This window comes from Cuculus canorus, chromosome 8 (genome assembly GCF_017976375.1).
Source record: "Cuculus canorus isolate bCucCan1 chromosome 8, bCucCan1.pri, whole genome shotgun sequence".
Classification (NCBI taxonomy): domain Eukaryota; kingdom Metazoa; phylum Chordata; class Aves; order Cuculiformes; family Cuculidae; genus Cuculus; species Cuculus canorus.
The window spans coordinates 29,371,878-29,399,829 of record NC_071408.1 but is presented as its reverse complement, the minus strand read 5'-3'; the positions used below and the strand labels follow the sequence as shown (position 1 = coordinate 29,399,829).

At 39.0% G+C, this 27,952-nt stretch overlaps 1 protein-coding gene across 2 annotated transcripts in view; it reads right to left on the bottom strand.

Annotated features, from left to right (window-relative positions):
- The window catches only part of AK5 (adenylate kinase 5), an 82,635-nt gene extending 63,971 nt beyond the window's left edge, over positions 1-18,664 (bottom strand). For both annotated transcript variants that reach the window (XR_008450921.1, XM_009558906.2), the window contains exons 1-6: positions 18,465-18,664; positions 16,359-16,545; positions 15,214-15,381; positions 10,959-11,128; positions 10,731-10,844; positions 1,171-1,362 (exon numbers count right to left, since the gene is read on the bottom strand). Coding sequence is in view for 1 of the 2 variants with exons in the window: in XM_009558906.2 (XP_009557201.2) it covers positions 1,171-1,362; positions 10,731-10,844; positions 10,959-11,128; positions 15,214-15,381; positions 16,359-16,545; positions 18,465-18,524 (891 nt within the window). In the remaining variant the exon portion in view is untranslated. The remainder of the gene's footprint in view (positions 1-1,170; positions 1,363-10,730; positions 10,845-10,958; positions 11,129-15,213; positions 15,382-16,358; positions 16,546-18,464) is intronic.
- Between the last annotated feature and the right edge of the window lie 9,288 nt (positions 18,665-27,952).

The following is a 27,952-nucleotide window of genomic DNA, read 5'->3' as shown; positions in this document are numbered from 1 at the left end:
AAGCTCTGCAGAAAACAATTTCCTGGAATTTTCATTCTGAAATTCAGAAAGATATTGAAGTGCATTATTCAGGCTACCACCATCATTAGATGACTTTGCAACTAAGGATGATTTGGCCTTTCATGAATCTGACCAGCACACAGAAGTAGTCCTGTTTGTTGTGAGGAGAACACACCAATGTGAACCACCTAGGTTATTTAGGCTATGAAAAAAACCAAAATAGGCAATCTGTGCTCTCATATACCACGTGCCTGTGTGGCATTACAATGAAACACAGTCCATAACTGAGAACATGCCAATAATCCAACTCTTGTCAACTGCCAATTGACTTAGTCATCATTAAGCACTTAAATACTTCAGCAGTACTTGTTAGCCCCACTTCCATAAGGCACTTTTGCCTTCATTTATGAATGCAGCTTTTGGCATGTCCTTCATTTAGAAAGAGTTTCTCCTGCCCCAAATACTGCAGAAATCAGTATTCTTACTGATATCCAGTATTTATTTACATTGTTATTTTCTTATACTGCAGAAATCAGTATTCTTACTGATATCCAGTACCTATTTACACTGTTATTTTCTTATGGAAATTTTTAACTGAAACGTTAAAGCTTGTGGAGGACCACATAATAAGGCAGATTTAAACGATGATAAGATAATCTAAGGACTTTTTACTTACTGGAGTCAGTCAATAGCCAGCTATATTTATTCCTTGAAGAATCTGTATCGTTTTGATCTAACTGCTTTCTGTGAGAATGTAATTTTTTTCTGCTTTCCTCTCCTCTCAAGACAACCATCCAAAAAGTACATGACTGCTTGCTAGGGATGAAACTGCTGGCACTGAAATAGCAACGAGTGTTTCAAAGCAAGCTCTTCTTTCATGCAAATAATTTATGAGCAAAGGGTTTGCAACTACTTGGCAAAGCAATTCATGCCTGCAGCAAAGAACTGATGTGGTGCTTACCATGTCATCTACACGCATGTTACTGCGTTACTGCATTTTGCAGAAAATATTCTCTAAGCAAATGGAAAATTTGCTTTCAGTAACCATGAAAAAACATACCTAAACCATAATTTGAGTCATCTAACCTATCTTAAAGAAAAAGGTCTAAGAAGCCAAGTATAACCACAACAGCAATTTAAGGTTTCAGATGTATATGCTGAAGGACTTACTGTGATGATTAGCCCTTTTTCCTGGAAATATTTAACCAATGGGACGGCATTCTGCTTGAAATTCATTAGTCGTCTTTGAGTGGCTTTCAGGTTATCATCAGGTCTCCCTTGCTGTTCAGCTCGCTTCAGTAACCTTTCCTTCAGCCTTTGGCTGGAACACGCCAGAAACACCACCAAATCTGGGGTGCAGATCTGTGGAAAGAGCAATTCAAGAAGTCTGTGATTCAGTCGACCATCCAGCACTACAGGACTCATGTACCTCAATATCAATAAAAAGAGTAACTTTCCCCCCCATTTCTGAGTATTTTAAATATATAATTGACAGGTTATTCTGTCCTCTCCTAGAATGTATTAATTATGACAGTTAATTTTATTACCACATAATAGCTTTAACGCAATTCTTATTGACATGAAAGACTATGAAAGTACATTTCTGTGTTAAGGCTTTCATGCAATGTGGACATTATTAAAAGTAGCTCTGTTAAATTGAGATCACTTCATTAGTAACAGAAGCATAATGAGGCATCGGAAGTTGGGTATTCAAAGAGCATACAGTAGTAAAGAAATCCAAATTATGACACAGATTCTGGAAGAAAACGCTACAGATTTCAAAGCTCTTTATGTTGTGGAAGACTGTCTCATGAAAGGGAATGGCTGATGCACACTGCAGTGGAATGAGCATAGGGACATCTCAAGTCCCACCGTGGATACCAGCTGACCGGAGCTTCCTAATGTAAGTTACACAGGAACTCAGAAATCAGAATTGCAAATCAGGGGTCTAGTAAAGTGCAGGAAAAAAGGAGTTTTATGCAAGTGAGTCGTTTTATTTAGTATCTCCATTTCTGTGGTTCCTAATAATAGTGAAGATGGTAAGAAATCTTTACATGCTCCAAGCTGTAGCTGGCCTTCTCCTCACTTTTAAAGCTTTCTTAGACATCTTCAGGACTAGTATCTACCATCTAGCATCTGTGAAGTCATATCAGACCTCCTCACGTGTAGGACCTCACTTTTGCATATTGCATAACTTCACATATAGCATCAAACCTTACAGAGAGTACTTAAAATAAATAGATGTCTCATGAAATCATTAGCCCTAAAGGAAAGAGGAAGGAGACAAATGGAAGATCTCCTTCTGTTTCACACAAACAGGAGAATGTAGCTTTCTACAGCTGATCTCAGTCCTTTAAGCAAACTGTGGCTCAGTAGGTGCAGCCCCACAGCAAGAGAAGGATCTGAAAGCCACCACAATGCCATCAGCTATGCAGGTTCTCATCTGCTTAGTTTCCACAAACTGCACTAGCATCAGAAGGCAATTCCTTTTAAAGAAAATGGGAAAGCATGCCCTGGGCTTAATTTTTTTTTCTAATTGTAAAATGAGGATAATAGTCATATACAAAACAGTAATTACTGTGGAAAAAAATAATTAATTAGATTTTACTTCTTTCCTAATGCTTTTTAAAATGGAAAGTTCTCTACAGGAGCAGAGTACTGTTGTTCTTATTTTTTTTTATTACTAAAAGCAGCAACACAAAAGACAATATCAAAATCCCAGGAACTAAAGCTTTCTTTTCTGACACTCTGGCTTTTGTCATTTGAAATAAATTTCACTCCCAGAAATAAAATGTCAATTAAAAAACAATGGTTTAAAATTCTCAGCTCAAGAAGCCTCGTTTCAAATGAAACATCGTCTAAAAGGTTTTCTCAACTGGAAAGAAAAAGTAGTTCAAGCATACTTGTGGTAAGAAGACAAACCGGATTCTGATTACGTGATGCCTCTCTGAATTCATCTTTTACTTGCAGAATGTGCATCTCTATAATCAGAAAGTAGCTGAAAACCATATAATAAACACAAGACTGTGCTTGGTTTTAGACGCGTGAAAAGGTAGCATCTCTTCTCTATCCACAGGTATCCAGACCTAAGAGCAAGCGGCGTATTTCTCCTACATGCCTTTACAACCTTCAGGGTAAACCCTTGAAATGCTTATTGATATTTCACTCCTGTTTTCATGCGCCACTCTGCTTCTGCTTACCTCAGCTGCACCTGCCTGCAAGACATGCTTATAAATACTTCAAGTTGGAATGGAACAGGCTAGCGTGAACATATGGCCATCTGGGATTACTTCTCTGGAAACACACCTAGTTTTCCTACATAAATATGAGTACAATTGCTTTTTTTTTTTCTAACAAAGGAAAAGGGGGTTTTAAGACTCATTTGAAAACAAACCCATTTTTTCAACTCAGAACCAACTGTTGTTGAGTTTTATGACTAGGGAATAAGTTTTATTCTGAGACTCAGCTTGTAGTAAAGGTGTACAGAACCAGCACAGGTAGAAGAAATAGATTTCCTCGTGCTGATTTCCCATAACATGTTTGTCTTGTGCTAAAGGCAGAGGGTCTTATTTGTGTCTAGAAATTCATGTGAGAAAGGACTGTGGGGCTCAGGGAACCGAATTTGACTACTTACTGACTGGAACTGAGCAGAAGGGAGAATCTTTGCCTGTGGGTACAGGCTTCTGATTTATTCACAATCTTCTGAATTTTAAATGAGACAAAGCTTGTATGGAATGAACTCGGAATAAATCTGGTGGGTACATCCCCTCATTTTTCAGAATAGCGTTTACTATTAAGTAAATCCTACTCTCTTTGGGTCTTAATTTCCTTCCTAAGCTGGAACAAGGAGCAAATTGAGAGTGATTCCATGCAAGTTGGTGGTGTTAATAACATAAATCAGTATAAGTGGAAAGATACTCTGTTCCCTCTGGCAGTATTTTCTACATCTCCTCTTGTTAGTGAGAGTAGTGTGGTTGTTTGCTATAAATTAGATGATTACACTCTCTCTCATTATTCCTCATTAGGCAAAAGAAAAAAAAAATGCTGTTTCTTAATTCCCGGTATGTTCTATAGATACTCTTGAGAAAACTTAACTGACAGCTCATGAACAATTGTCCTTAATTGAACAGTGCATTTTATTCTAATTGGTGAGGGGTACTAGCAAGCTAGTTTATGTCCATTGTATGGGTGCTCTTCCTTGTAATTACCGATTTACATTTTATAGTTTCATCTCTACTGGGTTACTAGACTGTTTGCATGTTTTTTCCTTGTTTTAGAAGAGCCAAATCATGAATCATGTTCTCAAAGAATGAATCCTGCTGATAAAATTCGTTCTGGCAACTGGTTTTGAACCATACGCACAGTGCCCAAGAAACAGCTTCCAGCAAATTGCCCCTACGTTATTAGGCCCCTTAATAACTGATTGAGAAAGAGAGGTGTCTTTAAGAAGAACAGATCCAAGTTTTTACCTGTGTAGGACAGCTAGTAGATAGGAATCCCAAGCTCTAAACACTAATGCTAACAGTACAAAGAAAGGTCTAACCAAGGAATAATTCATGCGGAGAAAAACAGGAAACCTGAGTTCTCTAGGCTCTCCTACCCAGCTTTTCAGAAAACTAATCCACTCCTTGTCTTTCCCAGGAAAGTGCTTTAGCTGCCAGGGGAGAAGACAGACAATGATAAGGCCATTCCACAGGCTTCCTGCTCAAGCTTTTCTGATTGCTCTTTGCAGAGCATGAGCTTAACAGTCAGACTGCCATGGGCCAACTGGCCACAAACAACTTTGTCAAACTTTTGAGGGGGCTGTAGGCATCATTTCTTCTGGGAGGTTTATGTATCAGACTTGGAGGAACAGGACTGCTGTTCTTAGACTCTGAGGCTGTGAGAGGACAAGTCAGTTTTTCCCAGTGTCCCATATTGTGCCATCTACATAGTTCCTTCTACTTTAACACAATTAATTCTCATAATAATTTTCATGAGGAATCTATTTGGGAGTTAAAAAACTAACTCAAATCACAGCCAAGATGAATTGGTAATTCTTTGTAGGCGTAGCACATATGTGAATATTTTAAGGGAATTTTAAACAAAGAATCAGGTAAAATTTACTGCCTCTGTTAATTATTTACATTAATATTTTAACTCTTCAAACCAAGCCTTGTCACCCAGGCCATACAATACAAAAATATTTTTAAGGTAATTTCTACAAAAATAGTCTTTTACTTTAATCAAGGAATTAAATAATATTCATTAATGCATATTCATTAATTCTAATACCTGTTCCACAATTCATTTCACAACTAACAAAAATTATAATTAATATATTTTAAGCAAACTTCATCTGTTCATGCTCTATTGAAACTAACAGAGTTAATGCTGATGAAGGAATTATTGAGATCAGAAGGAAAGTTACACATGAATGACTGAAAGTGGGGAAAAAAACCCGCCAAACCGGAGCCGTAACTGAAATAACTGGAAAATACTGAAGTGAGAAATTGTTTCTCTTGGGAAGGATAAAAACTTATTGCCATGTGAGAGATTACACAGAAAGTGGAACTGCAGTTTCTTCTTCGCAAGTCATTTGAGTTCAATACACCAGTCAGAGGCATTTCATTACAGCGATACTGGAGAGGAAGATATTTAGCATGCTTGAGCATGCTGGTACTGTAGGTGACTTGCAGAATTTCAAGCTGACAGGTTAATGGTAAATAAACCATTTTCTCCTTGGCATTTTCAAATGTGTGCTTGGAATCTAAACACTTCTCTTATTTGCACTCAGCAGAGATAATGGATACTTTAGCCTTTTCTGGTTTAAGATTGCTTTATGCCTAGGCTCCAACTGAAAGACAAATAAATTCAGTATGAAGTCTGCTCTGCTAAGCAGAAAGATTTAAAAATGATCAAAATCCAGAAATTAACATATATTTATTACAAATATATAAACTGGAAGTTCTATTTACTTTTAAAACATTAACATTCATGTTTTCATTTTTTTCTCCCCAACTATGACTGACTGAAACTTTGTATTAAAGTGACTGCTGAGATTCTCATAGCCACATGACCCAGGGCTTTATTAAAAGTACCCCCATCAAAAACCTTGGTAGTATCGACTCTGCTTTCCTGAATTAAGAAACGCCAGATTCAGGATTGGGCAATAATGCAAGACTTGCAATGGAAGAAGGTATACATCGTGTATTCAGTTTTCATAGAGAAAAATAGAGGCTTTGTTTCAATTCTGGTAAGAAATTCAAAGAAAACTGAAACACAGCAAAAATTGCAGTGCTCGTGGCCATGAATTCTCCCAGGTTGCAGTGAGTCTGCAGTGAGCTGCTGACCATTAAGAAATGAAGCCACTATAAAGAAGTGACCAGAATGGCCGACTTGATACTGGTTGGCAGGAAATCTGAGCACATCACTGCTGCCACCTTAACGACTTCTTCCCTGCTCAAGATATGTGGGTGATGGGAACAGCGATATTAACAAAACTCAATAAAAGAGAGGTAAAAATGCTTTTATTCCAATGTAAAATTCCTCAGGTGTATATAGTGCTTTTTAGTCCACTCATTCCAGACTGACGTTATTGCTTGGAAGCAGTGTTTGTTGCTTTTGGTTTCTAGATTTGAGCAGAAAAAGAAATACCATGAGTGCTGCCAATGATAAGTTTCTTTTTGTGAGCCACTTTAGTCATTGAGATGCAATGCGTTTTAATACAATTCTGCCTAGCAACATGTTGAGAACTTACTGTCCACAGATGAGTCTGGCAACATAATAAGGAAGAAATCATCATGTTTTAGCTATACCTATGTTTGGGAATGTTAACATAAGTTGGTTTGCTTTGACTCGTTTACTAAAAATAGCACTTTTTTTTTCCCAGAGAAAAGTTCAGCTTCTGTATTACTCAAAGGGATAAAAATGTGCTGGTAGTACCAAAAGCAAGGGAAGTTCAACAAGAATTCATTATCACTGTGTATTTCTATATTAGAACACTATGCAGGGCAGGTATTGTAACCAGAGTTCAGACATCCATTTGATTGTTTCACAAAATGAAGAGATTATGAAACTTCACACAGTGCCAAGTCTCAGTGAAAGCTATGCGAGACATAAAACTGAAGAGATCATTTTAACATAAATGATTTGTTACATTAAAGGTGTCTGCAAGCACAACACGGTTAGATTTCACATGTGCTTGCAAGGGACACCAGTCACCTTAGCTGACCTTTTCCTTTTCTAGCACTAATATGGTGAACTATTTGCAATATAAACTAGTTTATCTTTACTCAGCACAGTCCTTACTGGTGAAAGCCATGAAATAACATACATAAAAAGGTTCAGTAAACAGTGTTCAGAGAGGTATAGTGTTAGTGTTTGGGAGCAAGACAGATTTTACACCCTTTATCCTGCGCCTGTCAGTTGTTCATTGTCTGCAGTCCAGAACATGTACTGGGGAGAAAGGAGTGATAATGCGGCATAGACTAAAAACCGTATGGGCTCTCTCCTGGTCCACTTTTCACTGGCAAGCTCATATCTAGTCCAAGCTTTGGCTTCTTATATGACATCAGATCCAGATACTTTCTTGATCCCACTGCATCATGCCTCACAAAGAAGAACAACATATGGGTAAGAAAACAAGACAGATTTCTTATGATGAATAAAGACTAGGCAGTGGTGCTCAGCAACAGGACAAGGGGCAACAGATACAAACCAGAGCACAGGAAGTTCCACCTCAGCATGAGGAAAAGCTTCTTTACTGTGAGGATGCTGTAGCACTGGAACAGGCTGCCCAGGAGGGTGTGGAGTCTCCTTCTCTGCAGATATTCAAACTCTGCCTGGATGCATTCCCATGCAACCAGCTGTAGGTGACCCTGCTTTGGCAGGGGTGTTGGACTGGAAGATCTCCAGAGGTCCCTTCCAACCCTGACTGTGCTGTGATTTGGTGATTTTTTTCAGCTGTTGTGATTGCATCATAAAACCTTTTTTGCTGTTTTCAAGTACATAAGCATGTAATGGTCTTAAAGGGACCATCTGTAAGATTAACTATTCACCCATGACAAAATTAATGATAACAATAAGAATTAGTTCCTATTCAGAACTTTTTATCAACAGATCTCAGTGTTCTACAGGGGATATATTTGTAAGAATACAGTGTTTGTACTACAGAATAATGTGATTTCTCTATTTGCGTTTTGTGGGGTTTCTCCATTTTCTTCAGAAGGATGTTCCATTGCTTAATAGATCTTCTAGTTATGATGTGTCTTACTATTCTATCAAAACTTTCTTCGCTGAAATTTCAACTAATGATCTCCCATCTTGTCACTTTTTGTTAGCGAGAACAACTCTCTTCTGTTCCTCTACATACTGCTGGCAAGAAAGCTGTAACATTTCTAAGCTGTGGAAAACACTCTTTAATTGCAGACCTACACAAATTATCACAACAGTTAATTACTGAATTCTCCACAACTCAATTGCACTTCCCACCGAGGGATCTCTGAGTGCTTTAAGAATGTTAGTACACTTAATGAAAATCGACTGACGTGCCATGGATTACTGTCATCCTCATCCTGTGAAGGAAGATGTGTGTCACGTCCGCTGGTAGTCTCCTTTCCTTACCACAAGACCTTTCTACTTACGCATTATGCTTACTAAACAGAGAATTTTACATAAACAACAAGCGTATTTTACTTCTTTAGAATATAAATCCAGGATAAAGCACTGAACATATCCCACTGGATTAAACAGATGTTGTATGTTGAAATACGTATATCCTTTGTACATTTATTTCCATGGCCTTAGATATGCTCATATAAGAGGTCAGCCACAAAGAAAGGTGGAAAAGGAGGGAGCCTAAACAGACCAACTTTTCTTTCCTCTGCCTCAATAAAAGCTGTGTGATTCCTTCTTTCTTTTCCCATATTTATTTTAGAACAGCTAAGATTGCAAGGGGCCCCAATATGAAGTGCTCTGGGATTTTTTTAGACACTCGGATAGTCACCTGTCTTTCAGACAAAATCAGGCCTTGAGGAGTATGATTTAGCAAATCTCACTAAATTGGAAGTGAAGGAACTCTCTGAGAACATAGTCAGGTCTAAAATGACTAAATCCACCCTCTCTTTTCTTTCTTTCTTTTTTTTTTTTTTTAAGAAAGGCCAATCTACAACATCCTTAAAGCAACAACACACAGTAGAAAGGAGTTACAGTTAAGATTTCTGTCATCTGTCATCCTATCAGTTTTCTTCATGCAGTTTTCTCTAATCAACAAGAGCTAGTCAGGTTGGCAGAGGGGAATATTTCAAGTTCAATGAGGAAATCCTACAAAAGTATATTAGAATGGTGCAAAGGGAGGGTTCAAACATATATAAAACAGAGCTTCTGCAGCACGGTATTGCCTGAGCCTTTTCTGCTACCTCCTGGACTCCGCTTCTTGGCAGTATTACTAATGTACCTTATGATAGGTGCTCGAGTGAGGTTTAACTGTTTTTTCTCTGTAGAGGGAGAATCTGACCCCTGGATAATTCGAAGCACTTAATTTACCTCCTGTCAGTTCTCCCGGTTTCACACTTCCCTCAACTCTTTCATCGAACACAACATCAGCACAAAATTACAGCACCAAGAAATGCACTTAAGCCACACTATCACACGATATACTGGACAAAAAAAACGAGGTAAGGAAATGACCATTAAGCCTAAATTTCTGTCATTTCATTTATAAAATAGTCACACTTCTCTTTTATTAATTATAAGGAGATACAGCTGGCACTCATTGGCAGTAATAACTATTTTGTCTGTTTCCTTTAATTTCCTCTATTCAATCTTCTAAATTTTGCCCAGAATAATACCTTATAAAAGCACACTAATGAAATGCCTCATTAACTGCCTTCTTTTGTTACTTCTGTCTTGGCAATGCCTCTTAGAATTCAGAGTACAGAAATGCTAGTACACCAGCAATTGTGAAGGACTTTGAAATGCTCTGCATGAAGGGTGCTCTAAAAATTCAGCACTGAAACTGCAACCTTTACTTGTGACCGTAACTGTTATGTGAACAGCGCCTGATCAGAAAATGACATAAGCTGTTTGTTTTTCCACTCAAATAAAAGTATTTTTAGATTAGTTTAAAATACATGCATGAAAACAACACGTGAATAGAAGACAGGAACACGGTTATAGCTGTCTAAACCTTAGAATAACCAAAATGATCTAGATTTCTAAAATAAGAGCATAATTTCTGGTTTGCAAAACACGGGCAGTTTTAACCCTTGTTTTATTCCAGTCTTTGCAATGCACTGTAATGAACATGAGATTAAAAGCCTTGTGAATATATGCATTGATTTAAATAGGTTTCTCTTTATGTAGATTAAATTGAACTAATATATACAGAAATATAATGTCTTCCCCCTTTCTAAATCACTAGGGTACAAAAAAATGTTAATTGTTAGATTTTATGTTCTTTTCTTCTTCATCTTGAGAGGATTCTCACCAGAGACAAGAGGCTTGGATTATTGGTTATATTATCGCATTGTCTTTTTACCGAATATTCTGTCTTCAGACAGAATGGAATATAACATAAACCAAAAGAAAAACCTTTTGTCAACCTGTAATTTTGTACTTGCAAAGCTTTAAAGAGCAATACTCAGTTAGAAATAACGTTTAGCCTTTCTTAGAATCTCACTGATGATTTCCAGAAGCTTAACTGTTGTAGAGCTATGCAAGTTATTTAAAGAACAGAAACAATTTCTTACTTGGTCCTCAAAAGAGATTGCCTGGGCCACATCTCTGGGAAATCCATCAATCACTATCCCCTCTTCATCGGGGATTTGCATCAATCTCTGCTTTATCTCAGTTATAGTTGTTTCCTTTCACAGAGAAGAGAAGTTATTTATTTAATATTGTAAAGGAGGTTCTCTTGATGGTGAATACAGCACACAAAAATCCTTTGAAAGTAAACATTAACACAGGATACACTGTACCTGAGGGGCCAGTTCTCCAGTAGTAATGATTTTGGCAATTAAGCTCCATTTTCGATTGCTGCTTGTGCTGTGGATCTTCTTCCTTAACAATTCACCCACCGATATGTAGTTAAATCCGTAACGTTCTGCTATTTTCAAACTCTGCGTTCCTTTACCACTTCCTGGGCCACCTATTGGCAATTATAAGTGAAACATTAAATTAATCTTTTATCTGAAGTACCCGATGACATCTGAAATCTTTTCTATCGACACCAGTTTTCCAGTCATTATTAGAGCAAAGCTTACAGTTGCATGACTTGTTACCAGCCATGAGAAATGGGTCTCATCTACCAGATCATAAACGTAACAGTTTGTAAAATGAAGTTAAAAAAAGGAATACAAATCTACTTGTAAAGTAAAATAAATATGTTCTTTTAGGCTTGACCTCATCCTAAAGCTGTTCCTGGAAAGGATTTTTTCTTGTTTTGAGGTAGAGACAAATGAACTTGAACTCTGTGAATGCAAAGATAGAGCCAGATAGTCTCGAGCATACTCATGTCAGAAAGAATCATACTTGGTTAAATAAGCCAATGAAATCAATGGAAAGGAATTAATAAAATCTGCTTCTAAATATGTTTGCATGAGTTTCTGAGGTTTTCTAATTTTAAAATACAGAAAAATATTAAATAATCAGCTGAGATGTTTCCATAGTGATTTGGTACAAGGACTTCTATTGAACCACACCTACTTCTGGCATTGGTGCTTGAAGAACCTGATAGAGAAGTAATTTATTAGATTCAGCTTGCTGGACAACTTGAAGACTAAAGAGACCCTTCAGTAGAGCACAGGCAGAACAGGCATCAAACTCACAGAAAATAGCAACATTACATAGCAGGGGATGCTGAATTGAGGTCAGTTGGACAGCAGAAACCAGAAGGCATGTAAAAAATATCAGACTGTGTCTGTCTGAACTAAAAGGACACAGTATGATGTAAAGACGAAAGAAACTGGAATCCAGTACGTAAAAATAGGGATTTGGGGGGATAAAAATAAATGTTTGTATATAGAAAAGTGTATGTTACTCAACAGCATAACAAAGCAAAACCAAAACAAATGTTTCTATATTAATTCCCAATACTCAGTAGCTATATTTAGGGGAATTGTGTGTGAGAACATTGAATTTTATTTCAACAGATAAAGATTTCATATTTATTAAAACTATAATATACTTTTTCTTTTGACTTTAAAAAACACAGCAATGCAATGAAGGTAAATATGAGCACAATGAGCTTCTTGTTAGTAATCATATAACTCTTCTATTATTTGCATTATTCCCATAAATAGCTTTTAGGTATTGATATAACTAATATAAAGTTGACAGCAAGATAAGCTTTACAATATTTATTCATATGGTTATGACACTGTGTAACCAGGTTCAAACCTGTGCCCCACTGTTACATGTCAGAGAGATTTTGGCGTCACCAGTCATCACTAGGAGCTCTCTGTTTCCCTGACGCTGTGACGGTACCTCTCCACCTGGCCTTTACAATTCAGATTAAAAAGATTAAAACATTACTCAATAAAAGTGTGATTATTTTACATATTTCTCAGAAGATGCCTAGACTAGGGGACATTAGTTGCATCTAAAATTATGTTTGCTAACTGGGTTCAAGTGAAGATTTGTATGCCCAAAATGTTTTACTAAAACAGCTGCTTTAATCTAGTTTTGTCAATGGAAGTTGAAAAATTCAATTTTGCTTATATTGTTGAAAATTCAAATGAAATTGATATAATCCTAAGATTTCTGAAAATACTTAGGATTTTAAAATCTAGCTGTGAGCTGGATGTAACAAACCAACAGGCTAGCGGACTGCCGACACCACTATCTTCGATCTATCCTCTAAACTTTAACTATAAAAGGAAAATGTATTCTTTTAATATTAACTAATATTTTTGAATCAAGTGCAGTTTAAAAGCTTACTGAACTAAGGGGCTAACGACACCAGGAAATTATTTAAGATCTTTGTATTCAGGCTGTTGCAATAGCAGAATTGTGTTCATCAAAATATGTTAGGAAGCACATTTTTAAACACAACCTAGTTTCTGAGTGTTGTAATGCCTTAGAAACTAAATTTTCCAGTGATTCAGATATGTGCCATCCTGGATGGTTCCAGCTGATTTTTCTAAAACCCGGTCGCATACTCCCTTTGCAGCTTTGTAGCTTTGCATTTCACCAGGAGACTTTTCTGTAAACACAGAAAAAAAGCAACCCCTCCCACCTTGATAAGCAAGTTCTTTTTTGCCCTGGAGCTACGTGGTTCACTAGAAGGATGATAGATTTCATAAAGCAAAGCAGCTGTAAAAATCTTTGTGAAAGCATTAAATAGATTGTGGGCTAATACATTATTAAACAAAAGTTCACCTAATATGCGAAGCAGCAGACAGGTACTTTACTTGTCTTCGTTTCAGCCCCCAACAATGAAAGATACCAGCACCACCTTTCATTTGGTATATTAGTTATTCTTTTCATTCTTCCCGGTGTGTATTTTTATGTGCTTTCTCAATAGAAAGTTGAATTTGGGAGAAATCTTCTTGATACAGTACAGAATTGGAAAATAGCTGCTAAGCCACACGCAGTATTGTGTTTCTATCAGATCACACACATATTAAGAGAAAATCAGTCGGAAAATGAGCCTGAAATAGACTTTGTAGAATGTTTACAGTGTTCCAAATATAAATGGGGGACAATAAAAGCTCTGAGAAATCCATGGTGTGTTCGCTATATGCTGTCACTCAGGGATTTCACTTCAAATATCACTGTACTTGGTCTCAGGGGTGAAAGTTGGACTCCTTATTTCACCACGACCAAACCTTCATTCATCGCTCCATTGCAGGAAAGCTACATGAATTTCAATGCATTAAGAGCCTTCTGTGGTCACTGAAAAGGAGCCAGTTTTTCTCCTTTATGAACGGGAAGGCTAGTTAATTAACAAGGATGAAAGAAAGGCATCTGTTATTTCTCCATCTAACGCAAGCTTTTTAATTCAATGGTGCATGGAGAGATCTGCAGGTTGAGTTTTGTAAATCTGAAACAAAATATTAAGAAAATTCAAATGCCTGAGCAATTCTTTTGGCACACCACAAACATCTAGAAAAATGCCTGGTTTCCTATTGTCACTGTATTCTAATATCACATATCCAAGAACTGCTGGATGCAGAGCCAGTAGGATTTGCTGTTCTTAGAGATCCCACTCTATAATATAGCAAAGACATTTCTATTCTCTTTTACTATACTACATACTATTCTCTGTCACACAAGTAATATCTCTCTTTAATGCAATTAAGGCTTTATGGACAAAAAATTGTGATTTTCCATCACCTGACACCTGTGCTGTAACTATCTAAATAATCCAGAAAATCAGAGAATCAGGCCTGGTACTAAAACTTTGAAAGACAACTATCTCAGGTAACAAGGAAGCTAATTCAAAGAACATAAATTCAGAAACTGAATAAAATGTTTAGACTTAAACTATAAAAATTTCTTACACGGTATGCTTGTCTGAGGCTGGAAAGGACGAGTTGCTTAGCAAGAACACTAAACTGCACATGAGAGAGAACTTGAGGAGAGAACACAATTAACTAATGCCAACAGATCACTCACTCTCCCTGAAGATGGCACAGGATTCATTGGCCAAAAAGATCTAGGGATCAATATATTAATGTAATGGACTAGAGACCGTGTCATGGTAGCTGAACATATCAGTTTTCGAGGTTCTAAATATAGATGACAACAGTCTCCTACCACCTTTTTGAGCTGGCTTATCCACTATTTTAAAATACCCTTTTTTGCAAGCAGCTCGGAGTACACATACAATAGTGTTTTAGTTCAGATCTGGAGCACGCTTCGGAAGAGCACTTTGGTTCACATGATGAAGCTGTTTTGAGATGCTTGAGTTGGATTCGTTTTAGATTAAATCAAACTGGCAAATGCACTCCATAAGCAAACCGTGATTTCTCCGGCTGCAAATACGCATCCAGTCTACAGAACGCGACTACAGGTGCTCACTGTAACCCCTACGACACTTGCAGTTGGGATGCTAGATCCTAAGTGCTAACAAGCTCCCTTTCTAACACACTTTAATTGGGAAGCACCACTTGCTACGGCAGATGGAAAACTTGTATTTAAATACGTATAGGCATTCAGTGTATTTGCAGTACAAATAAAAAGGCGAAATAAAAGAGATAAAATCTTGTCAAAACGACTTTGCCTTCATACCTATGACAAGGATAATTTTTGGTCGAGGTCTGGCAGGATCAAACACATCGTACTCCTCAATTAGCTCAGCTGTTTCAGAGAGGTCGGTGTCGCTTTCGATCGAAAACTGTTGGATTGGAGGGAGCCGGTCATACCGTCGGTACGGGAAGTTAGAATTATCAGGCATCACTGTAAGATAGTAAGATCAACTGGGAACGGTGGAAATACACAGAAACCTCAAAATTTACACAGATTTCAATACGTGTATTAAATAAACAAAGTATAAATATCTCCTCATTTGACAACACGTTTGCTGTTACTGTATTAAATATCCCTTGCCTCTATTTAGCTGATTTAAAATTGGAACCACTAGGAGGCAGTTTTCTTTGGTATTTCTTACAAGCATGTTGCTTTTCTGTGAGAATCTACCCATAGAACCCAGAGTTCAGCAGCGGCCTCTGAGAAGAAAAGTGCTGTATTGCGCAGATAACCTCTACTATTAAGCAGAACTCCTTTGGTGATACATATTGTATGCAGAGACAGAGATAGTATTCTTGATAATTATTTTAATGAAAGGCGGACTGGCAAGGAAAAATAACTATGGCAACTGAATGATGAGCTAATTACTCTCTGTTAACAATACAAATAAAATAATTACAGGTATTGGTATGACAATTGCTAAGGTTTTATGAGACACACCTTTTTCTGTTTATCATTTACATTGTCTTTAGTAAATTAGCACATAGCTCCAATACAAACTAGGAAAACAAGCTAGTGTAACAGAATTGAAGTTGTTATGTGCGACATTCATAAGGATCAAGTCAAAATATAAACCAAGTGCACTGACTGAGTCAACTTTGCCCCTATCTTTGCAAACATTTTAGGTAAAATGCAATAAATCTTTCCATTAATGTGTTAAACATTTATACAGCAAACATTCATCATTAGGCTACAAAATGATCACAATTTCCTCTCCTACACAGCAACCCTTACGGTGGAGAAAAAAATGCCAAAATGCAAGGAAACGCAGTCTTTGAATCCTTTGCCTAAGAAAAATCTGAATGAGGCACGATCTGCAAATACAAGTAAGTATAAAAAATTCTGTAGTAGATGTTACACCACTCAAAGCACAAGAAATACAATTATTTTTATACTTAATACATTACCATTCCTGAAAAAAGACCTCCTGGATTGTCCTCCATTGAGTGGAGGCAGGGTCTTCTTTTCCGGGCTGACAAAAGTGTCCCATTTCACTTTTTCTAACCCTCCGAGCTCTTTCACTTTCTGCAAACAGCTTTCTAAATATTCAATTGGGTCATCGGGTTTGTAACACATTAATCCATTCAACAGGCTCTGCAATGTAAGATCAGAAATACAGGCTGCAATGACAGATGCCAGGAAAAACAAGCACTTTTACTTTGAATTTTACTTTACACAGAGAAACCCTGTATTCCTTGTATAGTCAGACTCTCCATTTCAAGCCAATGCGTGAGAGCAAGGCCTGTGAAAATTGTATGATTTTGGTTTGCTGGTGTCACAAAAAAAGATTCAGAACAGGAAGCTTGTGGCTATGTCTTTATATTTGTCTGCTTGCACTGTAATAAAAATTGAAAATAGTAATACAAGTCCCCTTCACTAAAACTACCCCTGGTAAATAGACACAGCAATGAACAAGCTAGGTAGCCCCCAAAGTTGTGTCTTCTGTGTAGCCTTTTAAATTACCAGAATCTATCTTTTCCTTAAAGATCAACGCACCCACAGGTATCTCATCCATATTCTTGAGCCCATACTTCAAAAAATAATGAAAAAAAAAAAGATTTTTTTTAAAAATCACAAGAAATACTCAAACATCATGTTGTAAAAAAAAAAAAACAGAACCAAAGTTCCAGATTCAATCGACCAGAAACTCCCAAGCATTGGAAACCCCCTGCCTGCAGTAATAATTCTGCACTCATCGTACCCGTGGGCATCACGGGGAGCATGGAAGAAGGAATGCGAGGCCCTCCTCTGACGCATGGGAATTGATTTTCCTTGACAAAGTGATACATAAGCCACCATCTCACCTCTCCACAAGACAACTGCATCCAACCTTCTCTTAACAATAAACATCTGTCAAGGGTGATTTCTTTTCCTTCACACTTTTCCTAATTTTTGTGCAAATAAATTTGAGGGTCACAGTTGAGATTAGTAACAAACATAAATAGCTCCAGTTCAGGATTTGCTCAGTTATTTATGTACAGTTTATGTAATAATTGTTATTTACACACATTTGTATCTGTAAAATAGGATATAATTTACATGCATCCGTGCCCTTATTGCGCTCCTTAATCAATCGCAGCAACTGGCCATATATTTTTGCAGAAGATATACCCAATTTTTTAAAGATTCCTAGCTTGAGCTTTGAGCCTCTACAGAAAAACAGTTTTCTTTCCATCTCTTGTTAAGCCGCCCCCATCCTAAACGTGTTAATGAAATATTAGCACAGGCTGTGTCCTGTAATTGTCAAATACATTAAAAAAACGCCTCGCTTCAGAACAGACCAAGGACAACACAAACACAGGTCTGTGAGTGTGTGTGGTTTACAGAGAAGGCAGGAAAAAAGAATATAATCCACATTTCCCAGAGAAGTCATTGCTATCCGTCAGCAGCAGGTAACTTGTGGGAAGCTAAACAAGCCTTCACTGAACAGTTGAGGCTTTTTCCTTCTCCCAGACCGATGGGAACCCAGAGGAAACCCGGGAGCCAGCGCCCTGCGGGATGCCCTGCTCTGTACCCTACGGAATGATGCGGGATGCACTGCGCCCTGCGGGATGCCCTGTGCCCTGCGGGATGCTCTGCCCTGCGGGATGATGCAGGATGCTCTGTGCCCTGCGGGATGCTCTCCCTGTGCAAGATGCTCTGCCCTGCGCCTTGCGGGATGCTCTCCCCATGCGGGATGCTCTGAGCCTTGCGGGATGCGGGATGCTCTGAGCCCTTCGGGATGCTTTCCCCGTGCGGGATGCTCTGAGCTCTGCGGGATGCTCTGCCTTGCGGGATGCTCTGCCCTGCGGACACGCGGGTTCGCTCCCTTCCCAGGGCGGAGAAGGACAGGTGCCTGCGCACCCGCGGAGCCCGGGGCCAGGTGAGCATCGGCAGCCGCTCCCGGACCCGTCTTTCCGCATCCCCGCAGCGCCGCAGCATCCTCCGGGCTGCTCCGTCCTTGCAGCCACCTTCATCCCGGCGGGTCCCGGCGCGGAGCGTCCCGGCGGGGCGAAAAAAAGCTTCTCCCTTACCTCGAAAAGCTGCGGGATCTCCCTGCGGGTCAGGTACTCCTTGGCCTCGCCGGCGCTCATCCTCACCGGAGCGGTGCAATGCGGGCGGGGAGGAGGAGGAGGAGGAGGAGAAGAAGGAGGAGGAGGAAGGCAGGCTGCCCGCCTCCCCGTCCCCGCTGCACGGAGGGAGCCGGAGCGCTTTTCCCCGAAGCGGGGAGGAAGGAAGGAAAAGTTTAGGGGGTGCCTGAGGGGAGGAGGCTCCGAGAGGGGGCGGCGAGGGGCTGAGCCTGGCTGGGGGCACCGCGGGAGCGGCAGGGCTGTGCCCGGGGCACCGCGCCGGGGACACGGGGGGAGGAGAGGGTTTCACACGCCCAGGGCTGATAAAAAGTCGTGGACGAGGATCACGCAGGAGCATCTCAGTGGCTTGAGATTGGAGGAGAAAGGTCTAGATTAGACGTTAGGAAAAAATTCTTCACGATGAGAGTGGTGAGGCACCGGCACAGGGTGCCCTCGGAAGTCATGGATGCAGCCTCTCCAAACTGTTCAAGGCCAGGTTGGATGGGGCTTTGAGCAACCTGGTCCAGTGGAAGGTGTCCCCTGCCCATGGCAGGGGCTTGGAACTGGATGGGCTTTGAAGTCCTTCGCAACCCAAACCATTCTACGGTTTGTGATCATCAAGACAAATCTGGTCCAACCTCCATCTCAGAGCAGGGGCAGCTCCTGAGGTCAGACCAGGCTGCTCTGGGCTTTATCCAGTCTCATCCTGCAAAACCTCCCAGGATGGAGATTGCACAGCCTCTCTGGGCAACTTGTGCTTGGCTGGCCTCAGAATGGACAAGGGTTTTCTTTATTAATTTAGCACCTCCTTTATCTCAGTTTGCTCTTTGCCCACCATTGCACCATTGAGAAGAGCCTGGCTCCATCTTCACAGTAATCTCCTTACAAGCACTAGAGAGCTGCTACTGTGTCCCTTCTAAGCCTGCCACAGGCTGAACGAGCCCTGATTCCGCAACCTCACCTCAAGGGCAAGTGCTCTCATCCCTAACCATCTTTGTGGCTCTCCACTTGACTCACTCCACGTTATCAACGCTTCTCTTTCGTTGGGGAGCTCAAAACCGGATCCTGTATTCTAGATGTGCTCAGAGGAGTGTGAAGTAAGGGGTAGCTTCTGTGATATTCTAGAGCATACTGGAAGTCCGAATAGATTGTTTCAGTTGCTTAATTGTCCTATATCAAGTCTGATGTTCCAATTAGATTTTAATTTTGTTAATTGTCTTTTCTAACACAGCATCCTAACAGGAATGGGTTACAGAAGTGCGAGCTTATCAACAACGAGGAGCAACTGCTTTCTTTTACTGTATCGCAGTATTTGTCAGACACAGGCAAGGTCTTCTCGGGAGTCTTTTAGGAAGCTTCTCCCCCTTGTGTATGATTTGTGGATCAATATCAGTTTGACGAGCTTCTCCCTCTCAGCTGCAGGCATGTTTCTTGTTTTGCTGTTTCTGTACTTAAACTGCCCTCCTTTTCCTCTACCCTACCTCCAGCTTTATTTTGTAGACCCTTTCCTTTCTTCTGGAGGAGGTTGCAGTCCTTGTTTGTTCCCCAAACTGCTAAACGCTGCCCAGGGGCAGTCCCATGTTCTTCTTCTGACAAATGAGACTAGAAGGTTTTCCAAGTCATCCAGTTACTTCCAGCCGCTTCCACTTGAAGGGCAGCCACTGGTGTCTCTTCACAGCTGTCCACTGATGAGTGGCTGAAGTATCTCTGGAAAGAAGTTGGGATTAGACAGCCTAAGATCCCTTCCAGCTCCATTTTCTATAAATGTGTCCACTTAGGGAAGCTGCAGGAACGGCACTGAATTGGTACCTCTTGTGCATTTAAGGAAGGCCTTAGTCTTCACTGGAGAGTTTAATCACTGTTCATCTGCAATTGTTCTCATCCTCTCATGAACTCTCAATGTGGCTTTAACCCTACTTTCTATTGCTAATATTTTAATACCTTGAAATGTAAATTGCTTGAAAAGCACAGTATCTTAGTTTTTGAGTAAAAAATAGATTGGGCTCCACTGTCCTAATCAGAGGATATAATTGCTTTTAAAAGACCTTAAATAAAGCTTGAGAAGAGGAAGACTGAAATAAATCAAATAGATATTTTCTTAAAATAAGATCTTTCCTAAGAAGGACTAATGGGAGATGCCATTCTATTTAGGAAGATGGAGCTGTGGGCTTGGCATTTTGTGGGTTTAATTTTTTAAATTTTTTTTAGTTTATACAAAAAAAAAATCAGCTATATTATCATCATCTCAGACAAATTCAATTTATAGGCTTTCAGCACGTATATTTTTATATATTCAGTATTCATGGGTAAGTTAGTATCTCATCCAATGTCCTGGATTGATACAGGAGAATATTTCCTTTCACAAGCTTTCCATGACATCTTCCCCAGGAATGTGAAAAATATTTGTGTAAAGCCTTGTCTGAGATGTTTGTTTTTTACTGTAGGCTCCCTGGCACTTTGCTCAGTCTGACAACGTTAACAGAAAACAAAACTTCTATCTGTTCTGCCATAAAGCTATTATCGTTATCCACATCTAAATTATTGTTCAAAAAAAAAAGAGTGTTTTCAAGCTAATCTGATTTTTGTTGCACAAAATCAAATTCTATGTTGTTGAAATTGTCACCTCTGAAAAAATATGGCCGTTTCATAGAATCATAGAATGGTTTGGGTTGGAAGGGACCTTAAAGATCATCCAGTTCCAACTGCCCTGCCATGGGCAGGGACACCTCCCACTGGATCAGGCTGCTCAAAGCCTCATCCAACCTGGTTTAGGAAATCTGTCTGACTGACTGTGTGAAATGTATCTGAAAACAATATTTTCGGATCTAATAATATGGCACATCCTTGAAGTAATTTGTTGTGTGTTTCCCTTTGGCAAAATGCCCGTATTGAAACAGGTTCAGGGGCGGATGCTTCTCAAAAACTCTGAAGAACATCAGCAACTAGGGATTAAAAATATATTCATTAAGTCGGCATAGAAAGCTGAGTTATTGTTACATAAAGGCAGCTGTTAGAAGGTTGGATGTTTGTTTAACAATATTCTGCCTGAGCATGGATGAAAATGGAGTGGTCTTACTACCTTAGGAAATTACACAGGATGCAAAAAAACATTCGTATAAATGGGAACATGGATTTGAACTGGAGAGCAGTTCCCATTCCTGAAGGTACAGGTAGTTCTTCGTGGTACTGGGATGAGGCTGAAGGGCCATTACTTCTACCACTTCTAATGGAAGGTGTCCCTGCTGATCGCAGGGGGTTGGAACTGGAGGATCTTTAAGGTCCTTTACAACCCAAACCATTCTGATTCACTTCTTATCTCTTCTGGAGGGGAAGAAGCTACAGTAGAAAGAACAAAATTTTGCTATCAAAATGATAATGGTTCTGAAATCTGTCTTGAAAACTTCTAATGGATCTTATATCTTCAGGCTGATTCCATTCTCATTCTTGTTGGTTCCTCCAATAAACACATGAAGCTGAACTAATAGGAAATTAGCATGGGATCAGCTGGGATATGCTGTTCTGGGCCTTCTCTTCTCCTTGGGTAAACCAATTACCTCGCGCTCATAGCCTTCAGTCAAAGCTTAATTAGTTTCTGTCTTCAAAAATCACTTCAGAATCCTCCAGTATTTTATGAGTCCTCTAGTTTTTTCGTCTAGGGCCTGTTCAAGCACTAGTGGCCGTCATTTTTCACATTAGCTGCTGCTCTGCTAGATGTCTTTATTAAATCAGAACCAATGTCCTTAGATTAATGTGCTTACACAGCTGGTGCAAGGTATGCGGACAGTTTGAATTTATGGATTCCGCAAGTAAAAGAATTATGTAGCCTTTTAACAGAATATGCTGAATTACATGCTTTCCGATCCAGAAATTTTAATGTCAATGCAGAACTCATTTGTAGCCCTGTATTGTGCCTACTGTGGTGTAAATTAATCTCAGATTGCTAAAATGATCTTTTCATTTTAATGAGAAATCTGATTCTGAACTCTTTTGCTATAGTGTTGTTGATGTTGTTTGGTTTTTTTTTTTAAACCTGCTGTTTTCCCTCCCTGTTCTTTTCCACTTTGCTAAATCTTATTTCTTTTCTATTGGTATCTAAACCCATTATTTAAGTGAATTAAGTCACTAGTTGAAAGGCAGTGAAAAACCTACCTAGAAAAATCTAATCTCTGGATCTAATTTTCATTGAGTCCAAGGACTGCCATTTGATGAAACTTATGTGGGCACCAAGATGAATAAAACCTGGGAGGGAAGAAAGACGGTTGTGCCATTTCAAAGTTTGAGAATGCATATTTCAATCAGCTGAGAAAAGTAAAATGTCACTCTTTCACCTTCGTTGTGATCAACTAAACAGCTGTAGCTTTTGTTTTCTAATGAGAGTGTATTCCTTCTTGTGCCCCTTCCCTGAACTCTTTGCAATCTATCAACAGGCAATCTATCAGCAAAGGCATCGAGTAGGACACCCCGTTCCGGAGATGACCACACCAGTCAGGTACTGATGGGATTCAGCCTGCCTGTAACATCCTCACAGTCCCCATTCTGTTCTTTTCACACTGAATTTGTGCTCAGTGTGTTGCAGTGGGTTCACTTTTAGCTGGCAGCCTAGCAGATTCCCAGCAGCTTTGCTTTCCTCTCTTATTCTCTCACATAGATTCCTCCACTCTAGGATCAACAGGTGCTCTTTATTCTCTGATGTGCAACTTCATTTATTTGATTGCAGCCAATTTACCAAGAAATCAGCTTGCTGGGAACACATTTTGTTGTCTCCTAGTGGTACCAGAGATTTTCTTTGCTGGTAAGCAATAAAACCCATGGCAGGGGGGTTGGAACTTTAAAGTCCATTCCAATCCAAACCATTCTATGATTATTTCTTTTCCTTGTTCTTACGTATCTTTATTTTTAACCCAAATTGCTTTTTAATCAGTGCTGTCTTTTTTCAGTCATAGGCTGTTGCTGTTTTGAGTTGGAATTAGATGATCTTTAAGGTCCCTTCCAACTCAAACCACTCTATGATTCTATGATTTCTTAAATAATTCCCAATCATCATGCATATTTTTCTATTTAAGTCTTTTTCCTTGATCTGGCTTATATTAATTAGATAGCGTAAGGATATTGTACAGGCATTATGTAGCTTAATAAATTTAAAGTTACCACCTCAGGAAGCCCTCAAGCCTGAGCGAGATGGGAGGCAGGAGATCCTGTAGAGGTTTTCGTTGTTCTTGGCTTAGTCAAGACTGGTCCCTATGGGCGAGAGGACAGACTGGGGGCTCGCACAACTGTCAGTCTGATCCATTACAGCTTATTGATGATTTTTACATTTATTTTATGCCACACAAACTGAAATTTCCCTCCTCCCGAATGTTATAGAAATTGCTTTCGGGGAGGATTTTTTTTTTCTCAGTTACCATTTTCCAGTAACTGATTAATAAACACTCAAAATCACTTGATACTGAATTTTCAATGACTTACAAATGCTGTGCTTTTTTTTCCAATAAAGTCTTAATTTCCTTGCATTTTTCATCCTAAGGATCCAACCATGGATTTTAAGGTTCTAATCTATGAGTTGTTTCCCCAAATAGATACTGATCAAGCAGTTTCAGTTCATTTTGTTTACTCTTTATGACCTTAGGAATTTCAGGAAGCTGTAGGAAAAACAAAACCAAGAAACACAGCAACACTGAGTTAATACAATAGGCTTGAACTAAATAATGAGTTGTGGGTGGTGGTGTGGAGAATAGAAAGGAATTCAAGCACAGCTATTAGACCTTGTGCTGGGAACTCTATGGAGCATACGACTGTTAGAAAGTATAGGTCTCTACTACTTATCATTTGGGGTTTATTTTAGTGGTATAACGGGCCAGTGCTTTGCGACATTTTTTCTATAACCTCTCATTCAGTGACACAGTGAAAATCTTCCCTACTTGAAAGTCACATTGACACAAAGTACAGCTCTTGAAAATATAAGCCTCTTCATTTTTTTATTAATAGAAAGCTAAATCAATTGAAAGTAATACCAACTTCCTCTATGAAAGACTTAGAAGAGTCACATCATGATTTCAGGGATTGCTCACACTGAAAAAACTCAGTATTTTCCGATACTTACAACTTGACAATGGCACAACATCTTGGGATGTTGAGTCATAGGGAAAAAGGTGCAAGTTTGTGTAACTTTTTTTTTTTTTCCTACAGTCAAGAAAGATTCCCAACTGGGCTTTTTTTTTCAAGTAGGAAAGGGCCCATAGAACATTTACTGACATAGAGTTTTGTTTCACTGTCGTCAAACATAAGTACTATTAATTTTGGTCAGGTTGTATGTGTATACCAAATAATAAAATAAAAGTTAAGAAAAAAAAATTGTTTTGAGACGTGGCAATCTTCTTATAATTAGGATTCACAATGGAATAATGTGCTCTCATTGAGAGTGATCACAGTAACAACTGTAGTGTCTTGGTGCAAACTGGATATGCAGTGTGTATTCAGTATTCACCACAAAGCAGTAGCTGTCAAAATGTTGGTCAGCCACTGGCGTCTGTTGTTTTATTGTTAAAGAACTTAGTTTCTTTATAGCTACTTTCTTTGTGAGTTCAGAGGAGAGCAACGAAGCTGGTGAAGTGGCTGGAGCACAAGTCTTATGAGGAGCAGCTGAGGGAACAGGTGTTGCTTAGCCTTGAGAAGAGGAGGCTGAGAGGAGACCTCATCACTGTCTACAACCCCCTGAAAGGAGGTTGTGTTGAGGTGGGTGCTGGTCTCTTCTCCCAAGTAACAAGTGATAGGACAAGAGGAAAAGGCCTCAAGTTGTGCCAGGGGAGGTTTACAGTAGACATCAGGAAAAAATTTTTTACCAAAAAGAGTGGTGAAGCACTGGGAGGGGCAGACCAGGGGAGGGGTGGAGTCTCCTTCCCTGGAGGGATTCAAAAAGTGTGTAGATGTAGCACTTCGGGGTATGGTTTAGTAGGGGTGGTGGTGGGCTGATGGTTGGACGTGATCATCTTAGCATTCTTTTCCAACTTCAATGATTCTTTGATTCTATGTTTTATAGCTAAAGCTCTGTTTTTCATATTTCATAATAAAGTGGGAAATGACTGTCCAAACCCACTTTTCTAAACCCAGGAATGCTGTAACTTAGGCAGGTATTGGCTTGCAACTCTGAATCCTTTTTCAATGATCTGATGTTCTTGAACTCATCCATTTAACTTCTTCTTCTTGCATCACAATGAACTGAATGCAATATATAGATATTAAAATATGCACATTACATAATAATTCAATAAAAATCAGAATATAGGGACAAGATAAAGAAATTGCATCTTAATATACAATGAGATGAGTTGAAAGACAGTGTAAGAGAAATGGAGAAATGCTTTAACCATGGAAATATTTTAATATTAATTCAAAATTCATCCTGACTTTCTGCTGATGTACAGGAACATTGCCTCAATTTAGTCACCAACTTCAGTGAATGCTTTCTTGACAGTACAACAAATGAGAATTGGATGAAACACCTGTTTTCAGTAGAAGATGACACCCTGCCAGATGGCTTATTAGCAAAGATAACAGAACAGTTGATGAAACTGTCATGTGATGGTTGAACTCGAACTCAGATTCAGCAAAGCTTTTGGCTAAATGGAAGAAAAGAGTTTGGTATTAGATACAGCCTGACACCGAATAGTTTTTGACATTTGAAATTACTAATAATCATCAGTGCTCCTTGAATCACCATCTTTTTCCCAGTCACGCTATCCAATAACACTAAGTGGTTGTTCAACTGCAATGCTGAACAGGACCCTTGGCCCCACCTCACTAATATCTCTCAAGAGATGAGGCAATTGTGTTCACTCTTGGCTGGGGATTGGAGTCGTGGCACAAGGCAGGACTCAGGAGGAGCTTGTTAAGAACAGCTGTTTTCAGGAGAACTCAAGAAGTTCTCCTATGTGATCTCATCTCAAGAGGCAAGTTCCTATAAAAACGAGCAATCTGTACAAGCGACAAGCTCTGTGGCTGCAGCTTTCGTATTTATTCATAAATACTCAGGAAAAAAATACTGTTTTGACCCCTGCGTATTTGAAACAGTGATCACTTGCTTCACATGGTTTCCCTTATATACTCTGTATCTTAGTGGGTTTATCAAACAACCTTTGTCAGTACCTTTTATTTCAGTTGTCTTATAAAACTGGAATGACTAATATGTTCTCTGTCCTGATTTATGTGATATTATTTGAATTTATATCATATTATTTGAAAGTATGGGCTGTCTTGAAGTTCTCAGTCTTAAAAACGTCTTTCACAGCTCTCTGACTGCACTGGGACAGTGAAGCACTGAGATGTTATTAACTTTACCATGTGTTTGAATACTTTGTGTCTGATAAATCAGAAATTAATTTATTAGCAATAACACCAACAAGTATTTTTGTTTTCCCTGTAGTGGAACAAATTCTGTGTAACAAATGGATCGGATTCAGGCATTTTGCTACCATCCGTACTGTTTCTTTTGTTGTTGGCTTACAGCTGAGTTGGTACCACTTGGAAAAAAAACCCCTGACTATTCAGAGATCTCTTAAATTACTTCTTTTCTGTGCATTATACATCTGAATCACTTCCACATCAGCCTTGAACAGAATTGTGAAATTACCCTGTACTGTAGCTGACATTTGATTGTTCTGGATAAGTTGATTGGCAGTTATTGATACTCTACTGCCTTTTCCTGCCTTTCTGCTAAAACTTTTTATTCCCTCAGCCTCTGGGCTAGGGAAAAAAAGAATCGTGACTTGTAGAGGTAGATCTTATAGCCTTCCTAGCTGCCTTCTTTTATGAAAACAGTGTTATCAGGAGAAGACTGATTTTACCATTGAATATTACTAATATACACACACATTCTCCCTTTGTGAACCATTTTTTTTTCCACTTTTGAACCTGTGAAGATCTCCTCTGAGAGAAAATGCATTTGGTTTCTAGAATTCTGAGCAGATAAATGACCTAATGGATGAACTTATTTCAATAAAGTATTTGAAAACCAGTACGGCAATTTTATATCATTGTAACTACATATAGAATTACAGAAGGAAATGGAAAAGATGGTTTATACTGTTCTGGTTCCCAAATGAGGCTATAAGGCAGATAAAATTTATTCAGCCTCCTTAAATTTAAATATTCTTTTAGAATATTGTGATAAAAATCTATCCGTGGAAGAGAGTCTGTATTAAAAATGCTTCTCATAAAATGTGGCTCATAAGCATCCCTGCCTGTGGCAGGGGCGTTGGAACTGGATGATCTTTAAGGTCCCTTACAGCCCAAACCATTCTATGATTCTTTGATTCTATGATTCTATATAGCAACTAAAAAGACTGAAATTGTTTTCCTTATGTTGCAAAAATCTGTAGGCAAACACTCGGAGGAAAGGGCAAAACCATATATATAGTAGCAAACCCAAATTTTTTTAATAGATTTGAAATCTTCTG